Below are 27,440 nucleotides of genomic sequence, written 5' to 3'. Positions count from 1 at the left end.
TGCTGGAGGCACACAGACATGTAGACAGACAGGTAAGAACTCAGACAGGAAGTTACACGAGCCAACAGCTGCAGACAACAGGGCAGACAGATGAAGGAGAGGATTTTCTGTTGTTGCGTGTGTCTGGAATTCAGCTGAGGAGACGTAGTGGTATCCACAGAAACGTGGCTCTGGCATTCTCAGTAACACTGGAAAGAGCAGTGAGTGCAGAGGGGATGCAGGCAACGGCTGAGTGTTGGGATTCACACCAGACAGAGACAAGTCTAGCCAGGGCCGGAACTCACTGAAGCGATCTTCTATCATAGCAATCATGGCAGAGGGACGGAACAGGAGGATATTCTGAGGTTTTACGGAACAAATTTAGGCAGACGAGTTCAGATGAAGAGGAGCAATGTTCAGATCTGTGTGAAACATCCTCCCAATGAATGATGGGTAACTAAAAATTCGGAAAGAACTTGGAAATGACCCACAAGAGTCACGAACATACTAGTGTTGGGAATGTACCAACACTTTAAAGACCCGCTCCGATCTTCTTTTGAGCTATAATAAATTTCATGTAAAAATCTAAAAACCTGTGTTGTTTTCAATGACATGGTTTCTGCAGAGTGGCAGTAGTTCATTAGAAAATCACGTCCTAGTTGTGGGCAGAACTGTTGGCGCAAAGCAAGCCCACCCCCACTTTCCATCACCCATTTGTTAAGGCGCTCTCCCGCTAGCTTACAGCCCCTCAAATCCCCCAACCTAACATGCAACTAAAATAGTGAGCAATATTAGAGCGATCAAGCCGTTTAGTCTTAAGCCAGAGTTCAGCTCAGATGAGGAAAATATTTGTCTACAAGTGGATACAAGGATGTCGTCATAGGTTCTACGTCACAACTACTTTCTTTATCCACCTGCATTTTTTTCTGCTCCTTTCTTTGTCCTTCATCATCAGAAAAGTGCTACATGAACATGTTAAAAACACTAAAAACACCATTTTCATCGGAGTGGGTCTTTAAGATGTGAACATAGTGGATTGTTGGGTTTGTCAGAATTGTATTGAGCCTACTTATTGGTTTCCATTTAAAAGTCGGGCTTTAAATTTGGCAGGAAACATCTAGAACAAGCCGAGGATGACTCATGGTCACCATGAAAAACCTGCAGACTTCATGTAGAGGACCGCATGTTCTGCGTCCTCACTTCAGCTTTTGTGTAGCGCGTTCCAACAAACACAAACAGGAACGGAGACTGTGCGTTCCACTGTTGTGTTTTCTGGCAGGGAATGTAAGAAAGAGTTATTTCTTTCCCTTAAAAGCAGCTGCCAGATATGAAAAGTTTGCTGGAAAAACAAGACTTCTCCAACTGGCTTATTGACTGGATGTAAAATTCTCCATTAAAAAAGAAATATTTAAACAAAGAAATCCAACATGTTTATGTCCAAACTACCCCAAAAAATGCTCCTTTAGAATGTGTAATAAGAGAGTGCGGATTCTGTTTTACTGTGTGGGTTTGCTTGCTTTTTGTTTTGAAGCCAGAGAAAAGAGTGAAGGCTGCGTGTCAGACAGTTCACTGGATCAAACTTCACATCTGAGAATAAGCAGAGCCGGGGATAAAAAAAAAAAAAGGAAAACAAACAAAGTCATGCCAGAACACATGTACGTTTTTGCCCACAAAGACTCCTCGAATAATCTTTCAAAGCTGTGATTCAGACAAAAGCTGTTACAAAATCCTTAGTGGGAATTCATTAAACTTGTTAGAGCAACAAAAAAATGGCCAAAAAAACATTTGGATTACGGCTGCTTTTAATGCTATTATGGATTTAGTATTGGGGAAGGGGGGGATTTTTGAGGATTAGCAGACTCATGTGATCTTACCTTGTAACCAGCATGGCTCCTGCTCTTTGACAGCGGTGTCGTGGAGCACAGCTCAATAGCTTCGGGCTCGTGAAAGATCACCGTGGGCAGGGGCTCCTTCCTCAGTGTCAGCACATTTAGCTTGGTCTTCAGCATTGTCTGAAAGTGCTGATGGAGAGAGAAATATGTTTACACTTTGCTTTTAGGGAACTTACAGTTCCTACCAAAGGGCCATGAGCTAAATGTGGCTGCGGTTTGCTATCCTGAGGCTGAAAGATGCTTCTACATCATTATTTAAGTTTGCTTTCCCACCAAGTGTTGAGTCAAATCCACACACATCGGGCTGCATAGATGTTGCATGAAAATGGCAAAAGCCATTCAGGAGCGGCACAAATGGTGTTCATCGTGGATTGAAACGCCGATTAGCATGAGAACAGAAGATGATTTATTTAAAGTTGATAAAAGCTGATTTCTGTAATTGAATAGAGAACCCATGTAGTTCTGCAGAGCTTCGTGCAGCTGCAGTCCTTTCTATCAGTAATGCCAGATTTACTGCACTCTAACCCCTCAAATAAAACCTCTGAAGAAGAAAGACTGGCTAAAATGCTTCCTGCAATTAAACCACACCACTGGCCGTTGAATGTGAACCTGTTTGGACCTACCGAGCTCTGAAAATATCAAATTCAGTAAGCAGTTTAGACCTAAAGGTTACTATTATGTCACTAATCAGCCTAGACTGGAATTGTCCAGCATTTCAACTTAAGGTTATTAACACATTCATGGTACCCCCTTGGTAGCTGGAAGACGTTTATTTTACTCCTTGTAACAGGAAATTCTCAAAGTTTATTTGGAGTTACCCAAACTCCAAAACCAGCTTAAGGTCAGGAAGCTTGAAGGACTCAAAATGCAGGAGAGTGACGTTGATGACAAGAACCTAAAAGTTTAAACAAAACGGGCAAAACCATAAAACAAGTGTGAAAGAAAAAGGGTGACGACAAAGATGACCTGAAAAGGATGACCTCAACACCAGACACTTAAATACATTGAGGGTAATTAACAGCTGTGGATGAATATAAACTTGAACCTGGTGAAACTGACTGGGGTAAATCCTTAACCTCATAACCCCAAAGCTTTAGATAGATGTTGACGCTGGTGGAACTCCAATTAATTCTAACCCTAAGACTGATTCTTTGGGCAACAGTTGATTATTGTAGTGTTGTGTAACAGCCATTGACTGTATACTGTAACTGGACTGAGTGACACCCCCCCCCCCCCCCCCGTGTTCCAAATAGGAAGTACAGATGCTCTAAAGAAGCCAAAATTGCATAGACTTCTGCAGAGAAATAAACTGCTATTACTCAGTCATTGTATTTGTCATAATATTCAGTCTTGCTCTGATACCTTTATTTAACATGTTCTTGCTAATCCTCGTGTTTTTCAGCATTTTTTTTCCTGTAGTGCAAGTTAATCAAGTTATAAACTGACCAATCAGTTGCCTCAATAAAGAAACACGTAGTCTCAAGTTAAACATTTGAAGTGTTTGATTGACAGTTTCTCCAAAAACTTTCAAGTGGTAGGGGTGTGCTCACTCCTGATTGGCAATAGTGGTTGGCATAGAATAGATGACTCTGATCAATCACTGCTTACTAATAATTTATGGCTCCAATGTGGCGATGTCCGTATCGTGAAAAAATGGCGAACTAATTTACTTTGTTTTGTTGGAAGCAAGTTATGTTCTATGGATGACGTCAAACTCACTCAGGCCAGTTCTCATATACAGTCAATGGCATCAACACAAAGTTGTTTTTCTTAGCCTCAGAATCCGCTGGAATTACATTTATTGCATAAACAGTTGAAGACTTACGTTAGTTCAAAGAACGTGTTATTCCCTGTTGTCTGCGACTGCCCTTGTATTTTAATAATGGTCCTTTACCTATGATGAGTCTAATGATGAGTTTCCTTTAGGTGTCTAAAATTTTGATTTCTTCGTTCCTAACGGGTTGGATTTAAGAAACTGTCAATACGTGCTTAATCAACATAAATACAATAAATTCATGAACAACAAAAATGTAGCTTGAATTGGTTTAGGTAAACATGTAATTACAACAAAAGCGTGACTTTTCCTTTTTACCAAGCAGTGTGGCCTCTTAAAAAGTGTCACTTTAGACCTATGTGTCATTGCAGGTTCCCAGAAACGGCCATGAAGAAATCCGTTAAGGCCTTGGGAAACTGTGGGAATTTGTGTCTGTTGAGTGCAGATCATTTCTATAAATCCTTTCACCAATTTTGTCTGCACATGGTGGGACTTCAAAGAAGTTGCTAAGAGTTGGAATGTACCAAGGCTATATTTTATGCAACAGATGGTCAACATTTTCTTGTGATGAAAACAGCCAAGCCTGCCAAAAACAGGCGTGCATCAATCATCCAATGGCTGCTTTGGAAAGCGCTGAGGAAAATCCTTATTTACAGAAATTGGTGTCCATTAATGATCTGTTTTCTCACACGGAACAATTGTTGTTTAGACCTTATTATAGTAATGTTCTTGGTCCTGCGATGGATTGGTGATCTGTCCCAGGGTGCCCTGAACGGAGCCATCTCTGTGACCCGAACATAACTAAGCGTGTTCAGACGATGAAGGAATGGATAAAATGTTCTATTGTTGAGCTACAATCAAAAATTTTAAATGTTTTAACCCTTGTGCTATCTTAGATGACCCCACCCTTACATTGAAGTGCTATCCCTACCATGACAAAGGTGAAAAGATTTCATGTAATCCATGGACACCAGTGAGGTTCACAAATCATCGAAGAAAAAAGGTTCAGAGTACTGTCTAGTGGGTCTAGAAGACCCAACTCCCAACATTTAAGTGCCTAGGATAGCACAAGGGTTACATCTAATCCTGGTGTTTGAAAGATTCTCTTCAACGTGGATTAGTTTTGTTGTATGTAAAGATAAAAATATGACCTAACCTTCTTTTCATGGTTAGGATATCAGGTGTGGAGTCTCAGAGTGTGACTATAGGCACCATAGCAGTTCTCCCCAATATAAGAATCCCAAAGAAAGATGGAGGGAATTGAAAGATCAAGATGGACTTGTGAAAGTAAAGCCACATGTGTGTTAACGCTCACTGACCCAAGCATCAGCACTTTACAGCTTCCTGACAGCAGCTCACATTCCTGCGGTCGGCCTCCAGTACTGAGTGACAGAGGGAAAAAAAAGAGGCACTGCTGGGGAGGCTCCTCCGCCCGTCTCCTGGAGCGAAAGGTCTGAGCGGTGGTCCGTGCGTGGTATATAACGCTGGAATTCTGTTCACTGTGTTTTCACAACACTTAATCACTTCTTTATGTCTCGTCTCCCATAAGTCTTTCGAAGTTGGTCCCCCTTTCGTGTCCACCAGCAGTGTGGATAATTTGAGTCAACACAAATCGAATCTCCAAAAGATTATCTTTTTTGTTGGGAGACTGACACCTGAGGAATCCCTCTACATGCGTCCTACCAAGCCAACGGTTTCAATGAAAGGCCATCCATGAAAGATGTTTTTCCCAAAAAACATTATTTTGCATTAAATGTTTTGCTTCAGCAAAGAGCATAAAATAATATTTTTTAGATTTCTGCCAAAGTTTGATGAAGGACACTCATGTTCTGTAATGTTCAACTTGTGATATCCATAAACTCCTAATAGTCTCTGAATTCACTGGTACATGAACCAATCACATCAGTTGTTCAATGAAGTGGAAATGAAGAAGATCCACCATTTTTGCAGTTTACATTCCAAATTAAACGTAAAGGCTTTAAAACATTAACTTTTCAGTTTAAAATCAACATGACAAGATTTGTGTTCCACATTTGTTATTCCCATTGGAATAAATCCATGGAATATCGTTTAGTGGAGTTTCAATTGTTTTTTTAATACATTTTTCACATTGTTTTGACCTTGTATTTGCTTTATTTTTGCTTTTATACATTTATATTTTGTCTGTACACTTCTGATCTTTGTTATAAAACATAAAAACTCCATCATTGTGATTTTTGCAGTAAAAAATAGACAAAAGTTACTACTCAGAATTGAGTCTTTAGTGCAGTTTCAGGTTTATTCTGGAATCATTAAATGATATAACAGAGGTGGGATTATATAAGTTCGCTTCCTTCCACTCCCTTTCATGCAATATTTATTAATATGTCTAATTATCCTAAGTTTGATTCGTCATTGTATGAATGTATAACTGATGACTGTATTGTTTTGTGTATTATTCTTATTTGATTGCTTGAAATAAACCACTTCAAATAAAAAAAATCAAATATAATGAAAAGTGTTGATAAAAAAGGTGAGGTAGTACTGAAAACTGGATGTCTAGCATTGTCAAAAATAACAGTTTAACCCCTTCATGCCTGAATTTATTTCCAGTTTTTTAAATAATATACATCAGTGATTTTTTTCCCATTCAAAGTGATACAAAATTCAACGTACCCCTGGATTAAATAATACGCTGCAAATAAGAGACGTACCACATGAAGGGGTTAACGTAGTACAAAATAGTCAGAAAACCCCTGGACTACTAGGGTTAAACAGCTGAAGTTACATTTGAGTTATCCCATTGAAGCTTAAGAGAGGCCTTAAGTCAACGCAATTTCCTTTCATTAAGAAGGCCAAAACACAAGCACGTCAGATTGCTAACATTCAGCTGCATGTAGCTCCAGCTTTAGAGCTCAACCTGGAGTTAACAAAGGTTTTGCAGTGTTTGGTACAATTATAGAAAACAAATCTGGAGATATGAAGGAAACACAGATGTGTGGTGGTCTATGCAACCCCAGGTTTAAAAAGATGGGATGAATAGAATGACATGCTGGGCTGTCATTATTATGAAGGCTGAGTCTTTAGGATGCATCCAATAAGTGTTACAGAATCAAGTGAGATTTCAGGAATGGGATGTGTCATTTTCAGAAACGTTATGAGCACGTCTAAAAACTGGTGTTCAAAGCAAAACTTTAAAGTCCCACTCCAATCATCTATTGTGAAAGTGTTTCCAGTTGGTCTTTTAATTATGATGATGTTGTTTTTAATCTAGAACATACTTTCTGCAGAGCGGCAGTTGCTCATCAGAAATCTGCTTCTGAGCAAGCCCGCTCCCACTTCCCATCACCCACCCTATAACATTGGCGGTGCAAAAAAATGGCGAGCAATATTGGAGCTTTCCAGTAATAAAGATTTGAGCCAGATACCGGCTCGGACAAGGAAAACAAAGACGAACATGGATCTATTTGTCTGCAAGTGGAATGTAGCGGAGCAGGTAGCTTGAGGTCTGCTGAGAGAGGTTTATACGTAAAAACTGCAAGCTTTTTCCAAAAGCCTTTTTTCATCTGCTCCTGATTCACAACAATTTAAATAAATACTCTAAAAAGGCAATTTTAATCTTAATTTTCTTTATATATGCCTTCCATTATGAGACAAATGCTACAAGAACATATCGAAAACTCAGTTTTGATTGGAGTGGGTCTTTAAGGATCTAAAGAGAACTAAACTTCCGTGCTGTTAACAAAGTGCCTTCAAAAGTCTCCAGAAATTACACACTCTGTGGTTTTTGGTACACAAATAGTTCTGCATTTATCTAAAGAGAGTTCTTTTAATAATCTTTGATCTCAAATTTGAGATGTTGGGCAAAGGGCCTGTCTCCTGGAGAAAGATTGAAAAAGTTTCTACCAGCAAAAACGATGACAAAAAAGAAGTGAATCCAAACAACTCCCAGTGACTTGAAAATGTCTTTAATTAAAGATGGAAGTCGTGAGAAAAAAGATGTTTTTTCCTCAAGTAAGTTTCAATTAAGAAGTCTAAAACGTAAGGACGATCCTTCATCATAAATCAGGTGTCAGAGATGAGCTTAGCAGGTCACAGATGGTGGTTGAACCTGCAGCACCCTGAGGCTGCGTTCTGACAAGGAAGAGACTCTCAGGTCAAAAGCGTGGTAAGATAATCAATAGGAAGGTGAAAACAAGCCCTCGAGACACGCCCACTGAGACGGAGTAACCCGAGGTTGCGCAGACGGGACCGTGACAAACTCTGGAAAACAGCTGGGAATGGTGTTAGTCCTGCTGAAGCCAAGTGCACACATGTCGGTCCAGAAGCCCAACGATAGAACAAAGCACAAAAATGGCTACTGGTTTATCTCAAAGCTTCAGAGGGCTTCGTCACGCTGCTATGACAGAAAGATCAAAGTCATTGGCAGATGCAGCTGCACGCAAAAGAAAAAGAAAAAATGAATGAAGATGGAGAGGGCCACAATGAGAGAAAGGACTTTACCAGCTGTGGATTCCTGAAACAAGAGGAACATCAATGCTATCATCTGTTTTGAAGCTCAACTGTTCACTGTCAAATGCAGACCAAGGTGTTCAGAACATCCAGGCTGTGACTCAGTTTCTCCTTTCCAGGAGCAGATTTGTGTCCTTCTGAAGATCCTGAAATCCTTTCCTTTTAAGGAAAACCTCGTTCTGTGTTTATATGTGCTGACATAGCTGACATTGGCATTTCTTAAATCTCCGATCAGAACTTGAACAGTGGGTCCTACAGAGATCACAAGGCGCCAAAAATGTCATCGTATTTCCGGTTTTGTATTTGCATTGATGAGCTGCATACAACATCAATCCTTTAATGCAGGAGCTGTCTCAGAAATAAACCACACTCTTCAAAGCTGTTCACAAAATTAACATTATTTCAATGGATTCTGACGCAGAGAAAAACAGACAGCTTTGCGCCGATATGGGAAACTTTGCAGTAGTAAAATGTTTACCTAATTAACAGAAATGTTGCAAACATAAAGTGTTACCATTAAGTGTTGTATTTTGACCCACAGCTGCTTTTCTCAGCTTTAAGGATCTATTGGAGTTATAATAAATGCATAAACGCTTAAAGAGTTATGATGAAGAACGGCAACACTGGATATAAACTCTGTTGTTAAAGGCCCACTTAGGCCTGCACAATATACAGCAAATGTATCGTTATCGCAATATCCAGCTCTGCAATATGCATATCGCAAAAGGTAGCGAAAATCGCAATAAATCGTAAATCTTAAATGTGTTAATACAACCTTATGGCAGCTTGAAGCATTTAACAAATCAAATAAATCCCTTTATGCATTTGACCAATCAGATGGAGCCCTTCATGTTGTTGACCAATCAGATGGAGGCCTATTATGTTAGATGTTTGTCTCCTATGTCGACAAGGGTCATTTAGAGTATAATTTTTAAACTGTTACAATGAAATGGTAATGATGTTTTTGGTTATTTTGTTATTTGTTTATATACCGCAAATTATACCGTTATCGCAATATTAATCTCTAATATCGCAAATCGCGAGTTTTCCTCATATCGTGCAGCCCTAGGCCCACTCTGATAAAAATTGTGTTTGTAACATGTTCTTGTGGCATTTTACTCATGATGGGGGAGATATTTAAATAAGCATAAGTTCAAAATTGCATTTCCAAGTATTTCTTTATTCAAATCAGGAGCAGACGAAGAAATGTTGTTGGAAAATAAGTGTATCTGTGACAAAATAAATTAAAACTGACAGACCACAAGCTCCCTGCTCTGCTCCATTCTGATGCATCAACTTGCAGACAAATAGATCCATGTGCGTCTTTGTTTTCCTCGTCAGAGCTTGTATCTGGTTCAAAACTGGATAGCTCAGATATTGCTCACCATTTTTGTTGTACTAGTAATGTAAGGTTGGGGTCTAAGCTAGGCTGAGAGTGTGTAAACAGATGGGTGATGGGAAGTGTGGAAGGGCTTGCTGTGTGCCAAAAGTTCTGCCAACAACAACTTTGCAGAAACTATGTCCCAGAAAACAACACAGATTGATGTTGGCCATAAACGGCATAATCATAATTAAAAAAAGCACTTTACAATAGATCAAAAGATGATCGAAGTGGGGCTTGAACGATATAAATGGTAAACTGAACTTTGGTTTTAATTGAAACTCATAATCCTCGACTTTTTAAACAATGATTTGAAAGTTTGTTGGCCTGGACTATAGAAGCCAACTCAGTTCTTCCTTTACTGGTGCGAACAGATGCTTCCAACTGCTAACATCACGTATCCCTGATCCACAGGTGGAGTACACTGTTACTCCCTGAAGGCAAAAGTAACAGTTCATCTGTCCGAGTGGGAATGACGAAGTCACATGCAAAACAAGAAACGCTTCCTGGAGCAGGAAAAAGAGGTTCTGCATTAGGATGCTTTGAAACACCATGACTAAAGGTCAACACGGGGTTCACTTTAATTCCATCTCACTCAGACAATAATGAAAATAATCATTTCTGATCTGTACTCATCAAGTTTTAAGAGTCAAATCTGTGAGCAAAGGACGAATCTGGCTGCTTTCAAAGTTCCTAAAACCAAACTCAACATAGAAGAGCAAAAAAAGCCAAACATCTGGGGCGGATGGAGCCACAAATAAAGATAAAAATAAAAAAGTTGGCCACATCAGGAAGAAAGTTCCACATCTGCCTGCTGTTTCTGTGCTGTCAGGTTACTTGGGTCCCTTTGCACTCATTTAATGTCAAAAGCTGAAGCAGCAGCCGAAGCTGGAGCTGCTGACACACGCGTGTGCGAGGCCTCCCTCAGACGGCGGCTTGTTGTGTAATCTGATGAACTAAAGTGGCCTCCGCATGTGGAAGAAGAGCCCTCGAAACTGAAGGAGAAGGGGAACTTGGCTCCGACGCAGCAGGAAGATACCGAAACACCCAAACATTGCCTCTATAGCTCTAAAGAAAATCTCAATTTTTATTCTCCTCTCACTGCCTGAAACAAAAATGCAGTAAGACATCAGGTGTTGCTATGGAAACAAAGGACAGAGAAGCTAAGAATACCGTGAAAGGGACAAAATAAAATAACCTCTAAAAATATATAAAACATAAAATCAGTGTCAGCTAACTGGTAGAGTACGCTCTAAAACACCACAGCCCAAGCAAAAAAAAGATGTTGTTGCCATGGTTACACACTAAATGTTAATGGTACTGTTGCAGTTTGACACCCTCATCCCTTTTTTATATACCTTTGGTAAATATGGATTTATTAAGTAAGCTTTGTGAATATTCTGCACAGTCCCACACTACCATGCATTTCTTCATTTGTAGTTCCCACAAATAGGAGTCAAAAAACTACAATAACAGAGGATGTAAGTCATCCATAACCGCTACTAAAAATCATGCATTAGTGATGCCAAATTCTCTTTCTAAGACAATAATCAGTTTTTTTTGTGTTTGGTTTTTTCTGGCTTATGATTTTAAGAATGAAAATGCTAAATTGGCCTTCAACCACAGCTGGTCTGCAGGGAACAAGGTGCTGGGAGACAAACACGAACAGATTTCAGCCAAAACCCTGATAAGAGCTTCAAGGTTCTTTTTCATTTTTTAGCTCTTAGAGTCTTTATTCCTAAAATGAAACTGAAGATGTGGAGCAAAGTCATTGAAATAGCTGGGATATAAGGAAAAAAAATCATATCTTAACCATAAGGAAAATGTGTAAAACTGGGTCAAAGACAAATAAATAAAATATTTTTTATAAAAAACATGGTGTTCATTTTTATCATTGAAATAATCTGGCCTGATTGCCACTTTTGTTAAAAGAAACAATGAATGTTATTAATCAAATTAACCATGTAAAGCCCATTTCTCAAAGAATTGACAGAAAAAAATCATAATTACTTTATCAATGATAAAGTTAATTGATCTTTAAAAAAAGTGAAAAAGAGAAAACAAGATCTTTTTATGAATTCTTTTTTTTTTTTTTTTTGCAATTTCATTTTTTATGAGATACAGATAGTATCATTTATGATAAATTGGGTGATTTGGTACGTTTTTGCTCACAACAATGTTATTTTGATATGAATGTTCAGGGGGGCAAAACTAAACATGTTTATCAATCTATTTATTTACCCAGTGTCTCAAATTTGAGCCACACATTTTTAAGATGGTTGAAATGTGTTGAAAAAAATTAATGATGAACAAATTTTGCATTCTTTCCATACAGCAAATCGCCACATAAAAACGATGAATTATTCTCGTCATAAAGTGTTGAAAAATTCACTAAACTTTTCCCACCAAAAGTGAGATTTTCTAATTTTGAAATGAGCAGGAAAATCCCCTCTAGTGCCCCTACTGGAATGATGATGAACTACAAGACAGAAAACATTAAATCAATAGTTTTTAAGGAAAGTTTGAATCACGGTTATGAGATAGTGGTCTTGAAATGCAATCAAATATGATACAAATGGTTGTATAGGGCTAAAGTAAACTTGAGTTTAAGTGTAGCAAGTATTCCATGTACCACAAGGTGTAGGAAGTACTAACTGAAAACTTTAAATATACTGCCTCACTTTTAGTATAGACAAGGGTTGTGTCTTAATTCCTTCACTACTAAGGGCACAATAGGGCATTCACCATTTTGTAGGGCTGTCCAAATTTACAATTCTAAAATCCAGTACCCTTGAAAATTCCCAGAAGTCTCTGGGAAAATCAGTAGTGCACTTAAATAGACTAAAGGGTGACATCAAAGACCCAAAAGTTTTTTCAACATCTGACTACAGGAAGTTGTCTTGCTTCTTTTTTTATTTATTTTTTTTATTTTATAGTCAAATGTTAACATGAAATGGGGCAAATATATGCATGAGAAACACAATGCGTAAACATCGAAAGAAAGTTTAAATATTTAAAAGGATGCGAGAAAATATTTTCAAAATAAAACAGGAAATAAAAACAATTCAAAATAAGAAGATTAACAAATGTTTTGATTTTCTTCTCCATCAGCCTCCACCACCATCTGTGTGGTGATCACTGTAAGATGATGATTCACCTCCACAACTCTGTCAAATGTGAGCCTAACCGGATGACACTTGTTGTGACTTTTTCCTAAAAACAAAAGGTTAAAAAAATGTGATTCACTGAAACCTAAGAGTGATGAAGAGATCATGGTGGTTTCCACAGATCCACAGCAAATGCTGTAACCACGAGTGGGTCGAGCGCGGCGGCCCTTCCTCCACATCCGATCATCGGAGGCGCGAACAGCGGGTCTCTCGCCTTTCCGCGCCGTTGCTCCGTCCTCCCGACGCCGGGGCAGGAGAGGGGATTGTGCAAGTTCACTTGGCAGTCAGCCCGGAGGCCGACATCTGGAGAGCATTATTTCTGCGGGAGACGTGAAGCCGCCGGGGTCGGAGCTCGCCTCACCCCCGGACGTCATCAGCGAGACTTTCAGCGCTTTTTAGCGGCCTGACATGCTCGCGACGGCGGCGTGAGCATCCCGAGCGCGCGGGGAGGCCAGAGGGGCCACCGGGCGGAAAATCCAACAACCACAACTTCCGAAATGCAAACGGATGCCCCCTGGTATAACGACGATATGAGGAGGACCTGATCCCGACGATCACTCCAGAGGAACGGCCCGGTTAGATGCAACCGTGCTTGCGTAACGTGCACGGCCAGGTACAAAAGACGTGGAGCCAAACAAATTAACAGCTGAAGCAGGAAAATCCTACTTTTTCTGCTATTAAGCAGACGTTAAAGCCGCCTGTAGAAACGTCTGCAGCTCCCCCGGAACGACATATATATTTTTTAAATCCCTCCAGGCTGGAGCCTAGCAGCAAACCGCAGAGTCTCCGCCGCTGTGGCCGCGGCGGAACCGTTACTTTCTGGCGTAGGCGCCTCCCGGGCGCCGTGGTCTTACCTGCAATCGCTCCGACGCGGGCTGCCACATGTTAGCGGAGGGACTGGCTGTGCTGCGGCGTGTTCTCCCGTCGTGGTCCGGCTCACATCTGCTCCCTCTCACAGGTTTCTGTGCCCCCCCACCCCCTGCACTTCGGACTGCTCGGCATTGAAGGATGGGTCGCTCCGCCTGGAGTAATTTCCTTTTTTTGCCAGCAGGGGGAGCAGCTGTTACTTTGTGCCGCGGCGCTGCGTTCAGGTGCTGCAGGAAATAGCTGTTCTCCAACTCTGATTTTCTCGCACGTTTAAAAACCCACTCCGATGAAAATGGTGTGCTATTGCGGCAGTTTTCTCATGATGGAAGACATATATAAAGAAAATCAATCTTAAAACTGCATTTCTGAGTATTTCTTTATCCAAATCTTTCTGGATCAGGAGCAGACAATAAAAAGTGCAGATGAAAAACGTTTGTAGGTGTGACATAGAACCTACAACAAGCCAGAAGCTCCCTATTCTTCTCCATTCCATTCCATTCTTCCACTTGTGGACAAGTAGATCCATGTACGTTTTTGTTTCTGTCCAAGCTCACATCTGTCTCCAATCTACAGCTGGATAGCTACATTTTGATCGCTATTTTTGTTGGTGGTGTGAGGGGCTGAAAGCCAATGGGAGAGATTGTAAACAAAGGAATGATGGGAAATGTGGGCAGGCTTACTCTGCACCAACAATCCCACCCACAATTCAGAGGTGAAATTCTAATGAACTACTGCTGCTCTGCAGAAACTATGTCCTAGAAAACTATATAGTTTTTGTTATTATTATTTAAGACTAAAAACAGCATAATATTTTTAAAAGACCAATGCTTTACAAATAGACCAAAAGATGATTGGAGTGAAGATCCAGTTTAACTATTCTGGTATCAAAATGTTTACTTTAATTAATAAAATCAAAGTAAATAGAAACAGCTTTTTATGTTAGGTTTTAAACAAAACTGAGCTTTTTTGGCACTTTCAATCAGGGTTATTGCAATTGCATGTTTAGCTGCTTGAGCAAAAAAATAATTTTACAGTTTTTTTTAATTATTTTAAACCTTTTCATTTTAAACCAGTCCACTTGAACGTTACATGTCCTAGATTAAATGCACATCTTTAATATATAATTACTGAAAACATTTGCTCCAGTAATAGAGTCCTTGTAAAAACATAAATATTAGTTTATTGAATTACTTTTTGAACCAACATCCGTTTTTTTGTCATTTTCCCCAAATATTTAATGTTGAAAACATACGCAGGTCATAAATGTGCAAAGAAAATCATGAAAACTCCATACAAACCCAAAAATCTTCAGTGGGTTAATGTCATCACAGCACAAATAAGCATCTAAAAGCTGTTAAGTCATATTTATAATACACGTTTATGTTTAGTAGCCTAAGGACTTTTTTAACTCCAACTCACTTTACGCTCCACATCTGTTCTTGGCTGTTTGATTAAAAAAAAAGGTTTTTGTTTCCAGAATTTTTGAATGAATAAGATATTTATTGATCATGCCTTTTTCATTAAGAAAAATTAATAGTTCACAAATTAAAAAATTGAAATGACCATAATGTAAGCCAAGTAGACAGAAAAAAAAACAAGTATACTAGGGGATTGATTTAATACCTCTTGGGAATACGCTGCAAAAAGAACTCGTTCTTTCAATTCTCACAAGGACTAGATGAAGAGTGTCATGTCTGCATTTTACAATCTCCTGCAAAACAGAAAGTTCTCTTGCCTGATTTGAACAAAGCTTTCCACGAGTTACTTTAGTTTTAAATACTCAGGGTCTTTGAATGATGATTGCTTTACTTTTACTGGGAAAAAAACCTTATGAAGGAACCAAGCAGAGAGATAATCCAGAATCACAGTTTTAGTGCTTAAAAAGGGCAAAAACGAAATCTCAAAAAAGTAAAACGATCCTTGTTTCAAGAAAAATTGTCTTCTTTTTTGTATGGCAAGTAAAATAAACATGTTTAGTTTTTCTCTTAGAATAAGAATTCTTGGTAAAACAATTTTTCTTCTTACCCCATTGGCAGATTTTTTTCTCTTTTTTTTTTTTTTTTTTTTGCTTATTTTAAGAATTATTTTTAACTTTTAAGAATTTTAACCTATTTCTAGGGAGGCCTATTTTTGCTGTGCACAAACAAAACTGTGGGGTTCTGTTTAAAGCGAGCTGCAAACGCTTCGACCCCCCAGAGTGTTCACAGGCCAAAAGTCAAGCACAGTCTCTAAAACAGACCAAATCAACCATCACCAGCGACATCTGTTCTGCTGCTGCAGTGTGTGTGCTCTCTTTCTGCACTCATGACGGGTGTAGGTGTGCTGCGACACAACAGTCGCCAGGCTGTATTTAGCTGTGTTTACATGGGTGAACATCTGGAGAGTGCCTGGAGTCACCGGGGGTGTTCACATCATTAACACTCCATAAAAGCCCTTTCCCACAGCAGACACTCCAGTCTGACCTTGGGACAGAGAGGTCATCTGTGGCTACCAAACAAACTCGGATATGCCTCAAAAAGTCCAACCTGGAGGCGGATTCGTTTCACTTGAATCTTTATTGTTTATATATTTCAACATAGATAATAGCGGATAATAGGTAACTGTAGTGTTGTTATGTTTAAAAGTCAAAGAAAGAAAAGGACCAAATCAGCAGAATCTAATGTGCAAACACTTGAAGTTTGAGTGGAATAACACAGCTGCACGGACGGGAAGTTCTCCACTGGCAGAACACAAAAACACACAGGGCATGTTCAGGTTTTTTCTCCTCCCTCGGTTTTCTTGAGGTCAGCGGACAAAGAGGCAGCACTCCCAGAGAAGCGTGAACCCAGGATCTACGGAGCGACAAGGTGAACTGACTCGCTAAATCTGTGCAGTAAGGAGCATATTTTCCTAAGTTTCACTGAATTACATACAGTTGGTTAGTAAGGATACAGTACTCCAGCAAACCCACGCTCTTTACTAAACACACCAGTGAGAATATGTACAGAATAGGACAATACAGTGGCGATTCAAAAATAAAAATAAACCTGTGACTAGTATTTTATTCGTTTCCTGCCTACTAACCACAAAGAAAAAAAACACACCATTTGGCACATTCTTGACAGAATTATACATGTATAATGGAAAAAAAACGGCTAATGATTTGTTAAAATATTACAGAGCTAACATCAAATCTAACCATGCACAAAGTAAGGCAATCTACTGCAGAAATACTGTTTGAATATATAGAAAAAGGATAACGTGAATGCACTGTGTGAGATGAATCTATGTCTACAACAGTGGTCTCCAATCTTTTTCAGGCCACAGACCGGTTTGATGTCAGTCGATGTTCTTACAGATCGGCCGGTACGAGGCTGAAGTGGGCATCAGATTTTAGTTATTTGTTTTTTATAGCCTCCACGTTCCCTAACCTTTGAGGATAAAGTTTATCTTCATCCTCTGTAAAATATCTGCAGTTGCTTTAAACTTTTCTTGTGCACTCGATTTAGTGTAGGAACCATTCAAATGTGATATAGATTTTCTCTTAACCCGTAACTTTGAAAGTGGAAGCTGAAGAATCAAGATGCACCCAGCTGCAGACAAGATGGCGGATGGAGCTCCACTCCATGCCGGAAACAGAAGTTGTTCTTCTTTGTGGCACAGGGAAAAAAGTATTTGTATACATAAAATTGAAGGCCACTTTCTTAGGTCCAATCTGCTAGTACGGGGCTTAGAGTTTGGTCCATGTTGACATGATAGCATCACAAAGAAGCTGCAGATTTTTCAGATGCACATCCATGATGCCAATCTCCTGTTCCACTACAGGTGATCTATTGGGGTGAGATCTGGTGACTGTGGAGGTCATTTGAGTCCAGGAAACTCATTGTCATGTCCAAGAAACCAGTCTGAGATGATTCCAGCTTTATGAGATGGTGGCTTATCCTGCTGGAAGTAGCCATTAGAAGATGGGTACACTGTGGTCATAAAGGGATGGACATGGTCAGCAACAATACTCAGGTAGGCAGTGGTGTTGGAACCATGCTCAATCGGTACTAAGGCACACCCACCAGCCTGAATCGAGGATACAAGGCAGGATGGATCCATGCTTTCATGTTGCTGACGTCAAATTCTGACCCTACCATCCAAATGTGGCAGCAGAAATGGAGACTCATCAGACCAGACAAGGTTTTTCAAATCTTCTATTGTCCAGTTTTGGTGAATTGTGGCCTCAGTTTCCTGTTTTTAGCTGACAATAGTGGCACCCAGTGTGGTCTTCTGTTGCTGTAGCCCATCTACCTCAAGGTTGGATATGTTTTGTGATCAGAGATGCTCTTCTGCAGACCTCAATCGTTACCAGTGGGTTTTTAGTTACTGTTGCCTTTCTATCAGCTGGAACCAGTCTGACCATTCTCCTCTGACCTCTGGCATTAACAAGGCATTTCCGCACACAGAACTGCCGCTCACTGGGTATTTTCTCTTCTTTGGACCATTCTCTGTAAACTGTAAACTTCTCTGTATACTCAGACCAGCCCGTCTGACACCAACAACCATGCCATGTTCAAAGTTACTTAAAGCGTATTTGTTTTCCCTTCTGATGCTCGGTTTGAACAGCAGCACATCGACTTGAATATGTAAATGCACTGAGCTGCTTTCATGTGATTGCCTAATTAGAAATTTCCGTAACAAGCAGTTAAACAGGTGTGCCTAGTAAAGTGGCCGGTGGTTGTAGAGAATGTTTACCCAAAGACGAGAGATGGTGGAAAGGAAGAAAATAAGAGAAAAAGTGTCACAATAGTTTAGAAGTTGAATACAACATTGCTGACAAACCTCTCACTTTGCACCAGATGACATTTCAAGCACAAGTTCTGTGAGTAACAACTGTTTTTTTTTAAATCTATTAAAAATCTTCGTTGGACCTATAAAACAGTGGTCCCTTGCTATATCGTGGTTCACCTTTCGCAATCTAACTATTCTTAAACTTTTTTCAGTACAATTTTGCATCCGTTTTTTTCTTTTTTTGATAGCGCCCTGTGTTCGGATGGAGATCCACTGTCATCTTGTTTGCAGCTAGGGACTCTTGACAAAATCAGCACCAACTTCAGCCTCGCCTGACTTTTAAGGTACAACAAATAAATACAAGAAAAAGAAAACAAGTCCTAAAACTGGTATTTTCTAAATATAATAATAAAGGTGAATCCACCGTTTGAGGAACTTTATTAGCAGCATCCTCTTAACATTAGACAGCCGGTGCTAAATATTATGCAATATTTTTATGGTGTGTGGGAACAACTGTTGCAATAAAATTTTCCAAATATGTCTGTCTTTTATTTCCTTTACCAGTTTGGTGGTTTCAATTTAGTGGCCGGAGCAGCCGCTTTAAGAAAGTAACAAACGGATTTTCAACTTGTGACAGAGGTACTTGACATGCGTCAACAATGAGTCGGATTTACTGGAGAATCCAGTGGTTTTCCAAAATAAAACTTCCTCTGTCTTGAATCAGATTACAAATGAAACTGAAAAAATGTAGGACATGTTTTTTTTCTCTCTGGGACCCGGTACCGACTGTCCAGCCCAGAGATTGGGGACCACTGATCTAGAGGTCCCCTAAGAACGCCTGTCAGTGTGTTCTCCATCAGGCTCTCCAGCAGATGCTCTATCAGCTCATAAGCTATAACTTAAGTAGGTTTGCTCTGATGCTACAACGAAGCCTCATTATTGTTGAGAAAATAAAGGAATCAAATTTGAGAAACTACAGCATTTACTTCCTCCTTACATTCAATTATGTTTATTTCTTCACGTGTGTGTGGAGGACAACTGTTTTTTGATTGGCTCTGTGCACGTGTGGGTCTTTGTGTGTATCTGCAAAAGCTGGTTGCACATGATGAGTGTGGGAAGAGGGTTTTACAAATCCTTGGTTTTGATCAGAGTAACCAGAGGCTTGTCATCGGGACTGTAGTCCTCGTAGGCGATGGGAGTGGCGTCGTACATGGCGGGCCGAGACTTCTTCCCAAACCTGACAAGAGAAGAGGCTTCAGTTCATCATAAAACTCCAACCACAAAGCAGAAGCTGCCATGGGTGGGGGAATATTGCCTGGCATGGCGGATGGAGGCTATGGCGTTGCTGAACTCGCTGTCAATGCTCCTGCAGTTGTAGAACTCCTGGTAGGCGTGGCGGGAGGAGCCCTGGTACTCGATGCGGCTGATGCGGCAGATGCCCACGATGAGGATGATGAGCATGAGAACGAAGGCCACACACAGAGCACCGATGATGATGTAGAGGGAGTGACGGGGCATGTTGGTCAGCGTGTCCTCGGCGTGTGCCGGCTTCCACTGCAGGTCTAACACACAGACACACACGTAGGGATGTGCGGCCGTCCGTGAGCTACATATTTGATACTTACAAAGACTTTAAATCTTGTGTTTAGACATTCCAGGTACTCTACCAGGTTTGATGTTGGTCTAACTTCTCTTTTTTCTACACTAGGGGTGGGTGATACTGGGAATTCAGGTATCACTTCAAAACTAATTAATTACCAGGCTAGAATCACTGATATTGATACTTTATCTTGAAATTTTGTGATCACTGAGTAACTATTTTTTACTTCTTTACTATATAAAAGCACCACAAACTACTAATACTTTTTTTTAAAATACAGTAATAAATTAACAAAGTCACTAGCGCAAAATAAGTAAGCAAAAGCAACACTGTCATAAATATAAAATATATTTAATTAAAATACTCAAAAAACAACATCAGTTGAGTGAATCAGGTACAGCAAGTGGCTTGTAACCTTTGACTTTTTATTCACAAACTTCCAAGGAAGCATCCCTTCAGATGACCTTTTGGCTGTGTTCTCATCTAAATGTAGCATGTTTGCATTCTTCCCTTTAGGAACTTCTAACTGTACCACCGTGGAGAAAATCCTCCCTGCAGCTAAATGTTGCATTTACTCCCACATGTTCTTAAAGTGTGAGAAAGTTGCAGGAGCTGTTGCTAAGGCAGAGCTGGTGGCAGAGCTTGTGCTAGACTGAGGATTCTAGTAGACTCAGTCACTGCATTTCAGTGACAAGTTTTTTTTTCCCACAGTGTTAACATTTGCCGTGTCGATGAATGCAACGTCTTCTAAATCTTGTGTCCAGGTAGGTGCTGGTACTGAGACCATGGAGGGTTTCAATATATCTGAAACGATGCTGACACTGTGCTGACAGTGCAGCAGCTAGTGTGGTGCCTTGGTTCTCATGAGATGCAGCTGATCTAAGTAATATGACCAGGGGGGAGTCACCTTTGAAACAAAGGTGTTTTTAAGTGAACGTATTGAAAGAAAAAAGAGCTAGGATCTAGAAATAAGAAATTATTATCAAAATGAGTCGAAATCCTTTTTGATAAAAACAATCTTAATTCAAGGATTAAAAAACTCAAATTATTCCGTCATTCTTGGTTCAAATTCAAGCATGTCATTTTAAAGTTAAATAAATTTAGACTGTCAATCACTGTCATTTGTTTTGGAAGCAAAAAGTTAGATTTATGTTCCAAGTTTTAGTTTTAGATTTCATTAGGATTTAATACGATTTATTTCCTATTTTGAGACTAGTCCTTTTCAGAGTTTATTGATGGATCACTTACGGATCTCACAGCTGGGTCCAACCCAGCCAGGTGGACAGTGGCAGGTGAAGCCATTTGATTGGTCGATGCAGGTGCCTCCGTGACGACAAGGGTTGCTCTCACATTCGTTGATGTCAATTTCACATTTTTCTCCTGAAATGCATAAGGAGTCTTTTAGTGTTATATGTTTTGTTTTAAAGCCTGTCTTTAGTCAGCAAGTTTGTCCAACATCAACTCTAAAAAATATCTAAAAAAGAAATTAGACTCAAATACGTGATGAGATTTTGTGTCTTTTCAGTGCTGCGGAAAAACAAATAAAAAATTATAGAGTATATTTTGTTTTTCTTTTCTTTTGAGTGAAAATATCTATTAAAAGAACCAGTAGAATTTGTCTTGGTGGAATTTCTTTTAAAAAGTTGTGATGTTCTGCCCTTTTACTAAAAAAATGAAAACAGTTATAATTATAATATATTAGCACATATAATAACAACATGTAATACATAAACACTCATTTTTGGGAATATTACTCAGGTAAATGGTCTTAAAGTTAGTGTTTTTTGCTCAAAAATAAAAGTTTTGAGCTGCCCCAGGGAATGAAAAGCACTTTATGAATTAAAGTTGATTTGATTTGATAAGCAAATATATGTTCTTATCATTTATCTCTTTTAACAGAAGTCCAGCTATCCTTTATTCTTAGACCATAATTGTCCCAAAGTAAGACTAGTCCACATTTAAAGATAAATATTTATTTAAAGTAATGTGAAAATGAATGTTTACTTTAAACTACTCTGCTGTTGTTAAATGGATTTGGACTGTGTTAACAGTACAAAAAAAACACTTTCCTAAATCAAGCAAGTCTGTTTCATCAAATCTTCAAGACGTGTCATCTTAAAACAGGTTGTAGTCTCATTTTTAGGTTGATTATGGTCTAAAAGTAAAAAGACTTGGACTGCTGTACCTCTTAAAACTCACTCCAATGAAAATAGTGTTTTTGGTGTTTTTAACATGTGTTTGTAGAATTGTTCTCATGATGGACGACATATTTAAAATAATTTGAGATTAAAACTCTGTTTTTAAGCATTTCTTATTTGAAATCATGATGAATCAGGAGCAGATAGAAACCTGCTGTTTGAAAAAGCTCATATTTTCTTACGCAGCAACAGAAATGGGCGGGTCAAATTCTCCCTGCTCCGCCCCAATTCTGAGGTATCCACTATCAGAAAAATGTACGTCTTTGTTTTCCAAGAGCTGGTATCTGGCTCAAAACTGTACGGCTGGATGGCTCTAATATTGCCATTTATGTTGCACTGGAAATGTTAGGTTGGGGGTGAGAGGGGCTGTAAGTTAGTGGGAGAGGGTGTCAAGTAAGGAATAATGGGATTTCAGCATCAACAGTCCCGCCCACAGCCTAATGAACTCCATATGCTCTGCAATAAATATATTGACTCAGGCATTTACTTTTGGCTAAAAATGGCGTAATAATAAATCCACTAAGAACGATTTTACAATAGATAAAAATATATTTGGAGTGGGACTTTGAAATAAGACACATTTGGGGGAATATGTGTATAAATATACCTAGTTTAAAGATATAATACTAGTTTTTTTAGCAATAAATATTTTGAGACATAATGTTTCCATTTATCAGAGTAATATACCTTAATATAAGTTTTTATGAATAATTTCTAGATTTAATTTAAATGATTATTTTAAGAAATCTTACCAAGACAAATCATAATATAGTTCTACTTTTGTACTTATTTCACAGAGGAACAAATTCTGTTTTCTATATTCTTTAACTTGTTTTTTCCACTAGATAATTCTCTTTTCTCTTAACAGCTTCACAAAAATAAGCTGCAGATTTTCAGGTTTACCATCTCTGAATGGAAATGTTACAATGAGAAACCCTGCGTCGTCTCACATCCATCTCTCCTCTTACTTTGTGAGGTTCCATTTCAAATCATCAGGAATTATCTGTTTTGGGAGTTTGTGGACATTGTTTTTTTTAAATCTCTTATTATGTCTCCAGCTTTCACCACAATACAGGACCTTGTTGGGTCTCTTTTGGTTCTTTTTGTTCCATAGTGACTGTCCTCTTTTGATTGTTCTCTGCCTTTAGGTGGCGTGTGACCCACTTTTAGCTGCTTTGGACTTCTCTGCAATTTGTGTCACATCGTCTCTCTCATTTGCGTCCCTTTGTGGTCACGCCGCTTCACTTTGTGGAGCTTTTGAGTCTCACAGTGGTCGTTTCGCTGCTGCTTTACATTGTTTCCTTAAAGTTTGTCTCTTTTGTTTTCATCTGAAGGCTCACCCAGGTATCCAGCAGCGCAGACGCAGGAGGTGTTGAAAGCAGAACTCTCACAGCGACCTCCATTCTCGCAGTGAACCTTCAGACACGGATCCTTGTAGATTTCACAATGTTTGCCTGCGAGAGACAACCTGCCATCACTCATGCTGCGACACATTTAGTAGCGCGCCTGGAGGCAAGGCCAAACACGAAATGTCACACACACCTTCAAACTGCGGCGTGCAGACGCACTCGTAGGAATTGATGAGGTCCCTGCAGGTGGCGTAGTTCTGGCAGGGAGCAGACAGACACTCGTTGTACTCCTCTTCACAGTACAAGCCATGGTAGCCTGGATGGGACACATAAGTCTACATTACTTTACCTAAATAATATAAATATATCAACAGGATGATGGAAAAACACAGAAAAGGGACCTCAAAGGTGTAAACGTTTTACCTGTCAGGGCTCATTTGACCAGTTTCATGTTTCACTGCTTAAAGAAATGTGACTACAAAATAAGAGCCTTTTTATGACCAATAAACATCTGTCACAACAGGACGTTGTTAGAGGTTTTTTGGCACCATCTAGTGTTGATTTAAAGTCCCATTCAAAGATGTTGGGTCAGAGGAGACCCGTCTGATTTATATAGCCCCAGAATGAGCAGCTAAACACATCAGTTCTTTGGTTTTTACAGTTTCATTGCTTCTTGATTGTTTAATTGACTTTTAGATATTTAGATGTTTCATTTTCCTGAAGAAACTTTGTGTCTCTTTGCTAATGAGGATCGCCGTCAGTCATGTAGAAAACCTTTTTTCTGCATTTGAATAATAAAATATTCAAAGTGTGTTTTCAGGTTAGTTTATCTGCTGAGGATTATTCGTTTTCCAGGATAAAATTATCTTGATGGCTATCCTAAATTCCCAGAATGTCTTTCAGTTTCTTTCAGAGACCAGTTTTGTTTATATCTCATCTATTTATGGGTGTTTTCCACTGTTGACTCAAGGTTTGAGCGTCTTCCTGTGAGCCACAGCTAAATGTATTTGGAAAGCCAGAGACAAGAATTTAATAAGGAGCCCAGTGGGAGCCCCCAGAGTGGTTTCTGTGAAATGTCAGGGAAATGTCAACTGTCTTTCCAAGACTCTGCCGTCTTTGGGCTGGAAGGCTCTTGAGTAAGCTGGATTACAGGAAACTGAGAGACGACCCTTTCTGCATGTCAGCTTCCCAGCAGCTTTGTTTAAAACGGTAAGGAGGCCTCGCCACAAAACGAGCAGGCGCAGGAAAGTCTGTCATCTTCAGCACGTCATTCTAGGAGCTGACAAGATGGAGAAGCTCCTCTCCTCTAATTTGAAGGCTAACCACGTTTTTAAACATGACAACCACATACCGGTGCGTTCGGGGTAAAGGTCGCATGGAGTAGGGCACCCTGAACGAACAGCAGAATTGTCACAAACGAGTCACCACGACGACCACCAAAATCATGACGGGCAAAGTAAGGGAAAGAAGTAGAATAAAACTAAATACAGATTAGAGGATGGAAAATAAAAGCATTTCAAGCCTTGAACGGTGTATGGCATGCAGGCGCTAGCACGCCACCCGCCCTCGCCACTCCCCTACTCCCCTTTTGATCTGCACTGACTGGCTGAGCAGCCCTTCACTTTGTCCTTCTGGTCAGAGCTGCATGTGAAAAAATCTCACTTTTTTCAGAATGGCGGCTTTTATGTTGAGTTTATCTCCATAGCAACTATTTGGTCACCTAATATGACAAACAGATCTGTGTCATTTTTTAGAAAAATTGGCAAAAGAAGACTTTTGGATTTCCTTTGCAGCTGAGGTTTTTTGTTAACCGGCAGCCATGGTGCAGCGGTAGGGCGGTTGACCTCGGCTCGATTCCCACTTTGCCCACCCATGTATCGAAGTGTCCTTGGGCAAGACACTAAACCCCACCTTGCCAGGTTGGTGCCAGTGTTTGGCAGCGGAGCCACCATCAGCGTGGGAATGTGTTTTAGGTGCTAAACAAGTATACGCCATTTACCCCACCCACTTTCAAAATATGTTCATATCAAATGTCATATTGTTTTGTTCAGATTAACCATTACAATTTCACCATATTCCGCTAAAAAAGATGCAAGCAACAGGAAAAACGCCACTTTTTTCGAGCTCCCCATGGGAACGCTGTTCAGAATCTAACTTCTAACTCTTAATTGTTTTCCATACTGGCTTCCCGATGACGTGCTGGGAGTTAGGAGGAGATACTGCAGAAATCCCTGGGAGTTTAAATGTATAGAAAGTGCTAAAGGAAATCAAAAAAAAAAGATTCAAGATGGCCACTTCAAAGGCTTAACGGTTTAAAAAAAAAACTTGGGTTGTGGTTGTAGACTTAAATTTTGGACAAAAGTTTTTTTTTTACGTGAAATAATGTAAATTTGCAAAATTTCACACTTTGCCACAAACAAAATAGGCAACAAGCCATAGGTCCTATGGCCATCCCATAATAATTTAAAACTTCTTGTGGGTATTCCTAACATGTGAAGGTTTTGACCTTTTTTTTTAACCCCATAAGAGATTTTGGCCCTATTTATTTTTTTGACCGTTTCACCGTTTCATCTGCTGTGATCATCTTTTTTTTTCTTGTGTGTGTTTGTGTGTGTGTGGGGGGTGTTAAAATTAATTTTTACTGGGTACTAGGTGTGTGCAACTGTTGGTTGGTTAGTAGGAAAATCTTTACTCAGGCCCATAGTAAGAAAGAAGAATTGTAAAAACAATGTGGTTCAGGACCGATCCCAGACAAAAAAAAGGAAAGACTACAACAAAAGACAAGGCATTGTCATGACAACATGAAACAGTGGACAAACAGCGAGACACAGGGTGAGAACATGAAGTCAGGGGGTTATGAAAATACATTTTCTGCAGAGACATTTAGAAATAAAACTGTATCTCATCAGCAGAAGAGACAAAGTGAATTAGCGGAGAGCCAAACCAGCAAAGAGTAAAATGACATCGCCGCGTCTCCGTGAAAGTCATCAATCCCACCGTCCCCACAAGGTAATTGCAAGCCGGCGGTTCATGATGAGCTATTATTCCGCCCAATTGATTCGATCACACAGGCAGCAGCAGCATCATCTTCATCAGCAGCAGCACCTTCCTCCTGTCTAAATATAACTCCTCAGTGACCCAGAAGAGTTTTACTGCTGCTGCCGGAGCCTGTGCGGCTGGCCACCATCACAAAGCTTTATGAGCGGTCATCAGAGGCAGCAGGAGAATTAGAAAGGCCTCTTCAAGATGGATGTCTGAGAGAAAATGTCAACTAGAACCTTGAAAGAATCCAAGGTTCATGGAATCCCAAAGGAACAAAAGAGAAACATAAGTCTTTCTCATTAGAATCTGTCGCTACATGAAAATTAAGGAGAACCCGTCAGGTGTGACGACTCAAAGCCCAGCACGACAGATGTCAGAGAAGGAGCTGCTCCTGCTTCTTCATTCAGACCAGACTTTCAGACCAATCCAGAGCGTTCCTGCAGAGAGCAGCCTTCACATTTACTCACCTCCCCAACAGTAAAAGTATCAGACAATACAAGGTCAGAGGAAACGAGCTTCACCTCAATGACCTTTTTCCACACGACCACTAAATCTGACAGATAAACTTCCTGATTCAGTCAAGTTAAAGTAGCAAATGTCTACTTTGAAACAAGACACACAGCAGCTCTGATACAGACGGTTACACACTACATTCACACCAACACTTCACAAACACACAACATGTAAACAGAAACACACAGACACAACTTAAAATCATAACGACAATGAAGTCATGGAATTCAATAGGCAAATTCTAAACTAAACGAAACCTCAGGGATGTGCATGAAGGAGGGATCCTCCCCCAGGACAGACAGGCGATGTACCTCTTAGAGAAGAATTAGCTTATCTAACTCTACAACAACAGAATCACGATACACAATCCCACCATAAACACACAAACACACCACACTACCAACCATAAAAACACCACACACACACCATAAA

General features: G+C 39.7%; 2 protein-coding genes across 2 annotated transcripts in view; both read right to left on the bottom strand.

Moving 5' to 3' along the window:
- Nucleotides 1–13,752, bottom strand: part of pid1 (phosphotyrosine interaction domain containing 1) — a 28,911-nt gene extending 15,159 nt beyond the window's left edge. Inside the window, exons 1-2 of the mRNA XM_004075769.4 lie at nt 13,539–13,752; nt 1,854–2,000 (exon numbers count right to left, since the gene is read on the bottom strand). Coding sequence (XP_004075817.1) covers nt 1,854–2,000; nt 13,539–13,568 — 177 coding nt within the window. The 5' untranslated portion in view covers nt 13,569–13,752. The remainder of the gene's footprint in view (nt 1–1,853; nt 2,001–13,538) is intronic.
- A 2,335-nt stretch (nt 13,753–16,087) lies between these two features.
- dner (delta/notch like EGF repeat containing) overlaps nt 16,088–27,440 on the bottom strand; it is a 49,711-nt gene continuing 38,358 nt past the window's right edge. The window contains exons 9-13 of the mRNA XM_023961667.1: nt 23,647–23,769; nt 23,445–23,558; nt 21,155–21,286; nt 19,622–19,868; nt 16,088–19,543 (exon numbers count right to left, since the gene is read on the bottom strand). Coding sequence (XP_023817435.1) covers nt 19,432–19,543; nt 19,622–19,868; nt 21,155–21,286; nt 23,445–23,558; nt 23,647–23,769 — 728 coding nt within the window. The 3' untranslated portion in view covers nt 16,088–19,431. The remainder of the gene's footprint in view (nt 19,544–19,621; nt 19,869–21,154; nt 21,287–23,444; nt 23,559–23,646; nt 23,770–27,440) is intronic.

The sequence above is a fragment of the Oryzias latipes genome, chromosome 13 (assembly GCF_002234675.1).
Source record: "Oryzias latipes chromosome 13, ASM223467v1".
In the NCBI taxonomy this organism is placed as follows: domain Eukaryota; kingdom Metazoa; phylum Chordata; class Actinopteri; order Beloniformes; family Adrianichthyidae; genus Oryzias; species Oryzias latipes.
Note: the sequence above shows the minus strand (reverse complement) of the source record. Positions and strands in the feature narration are given on the sequence as shown.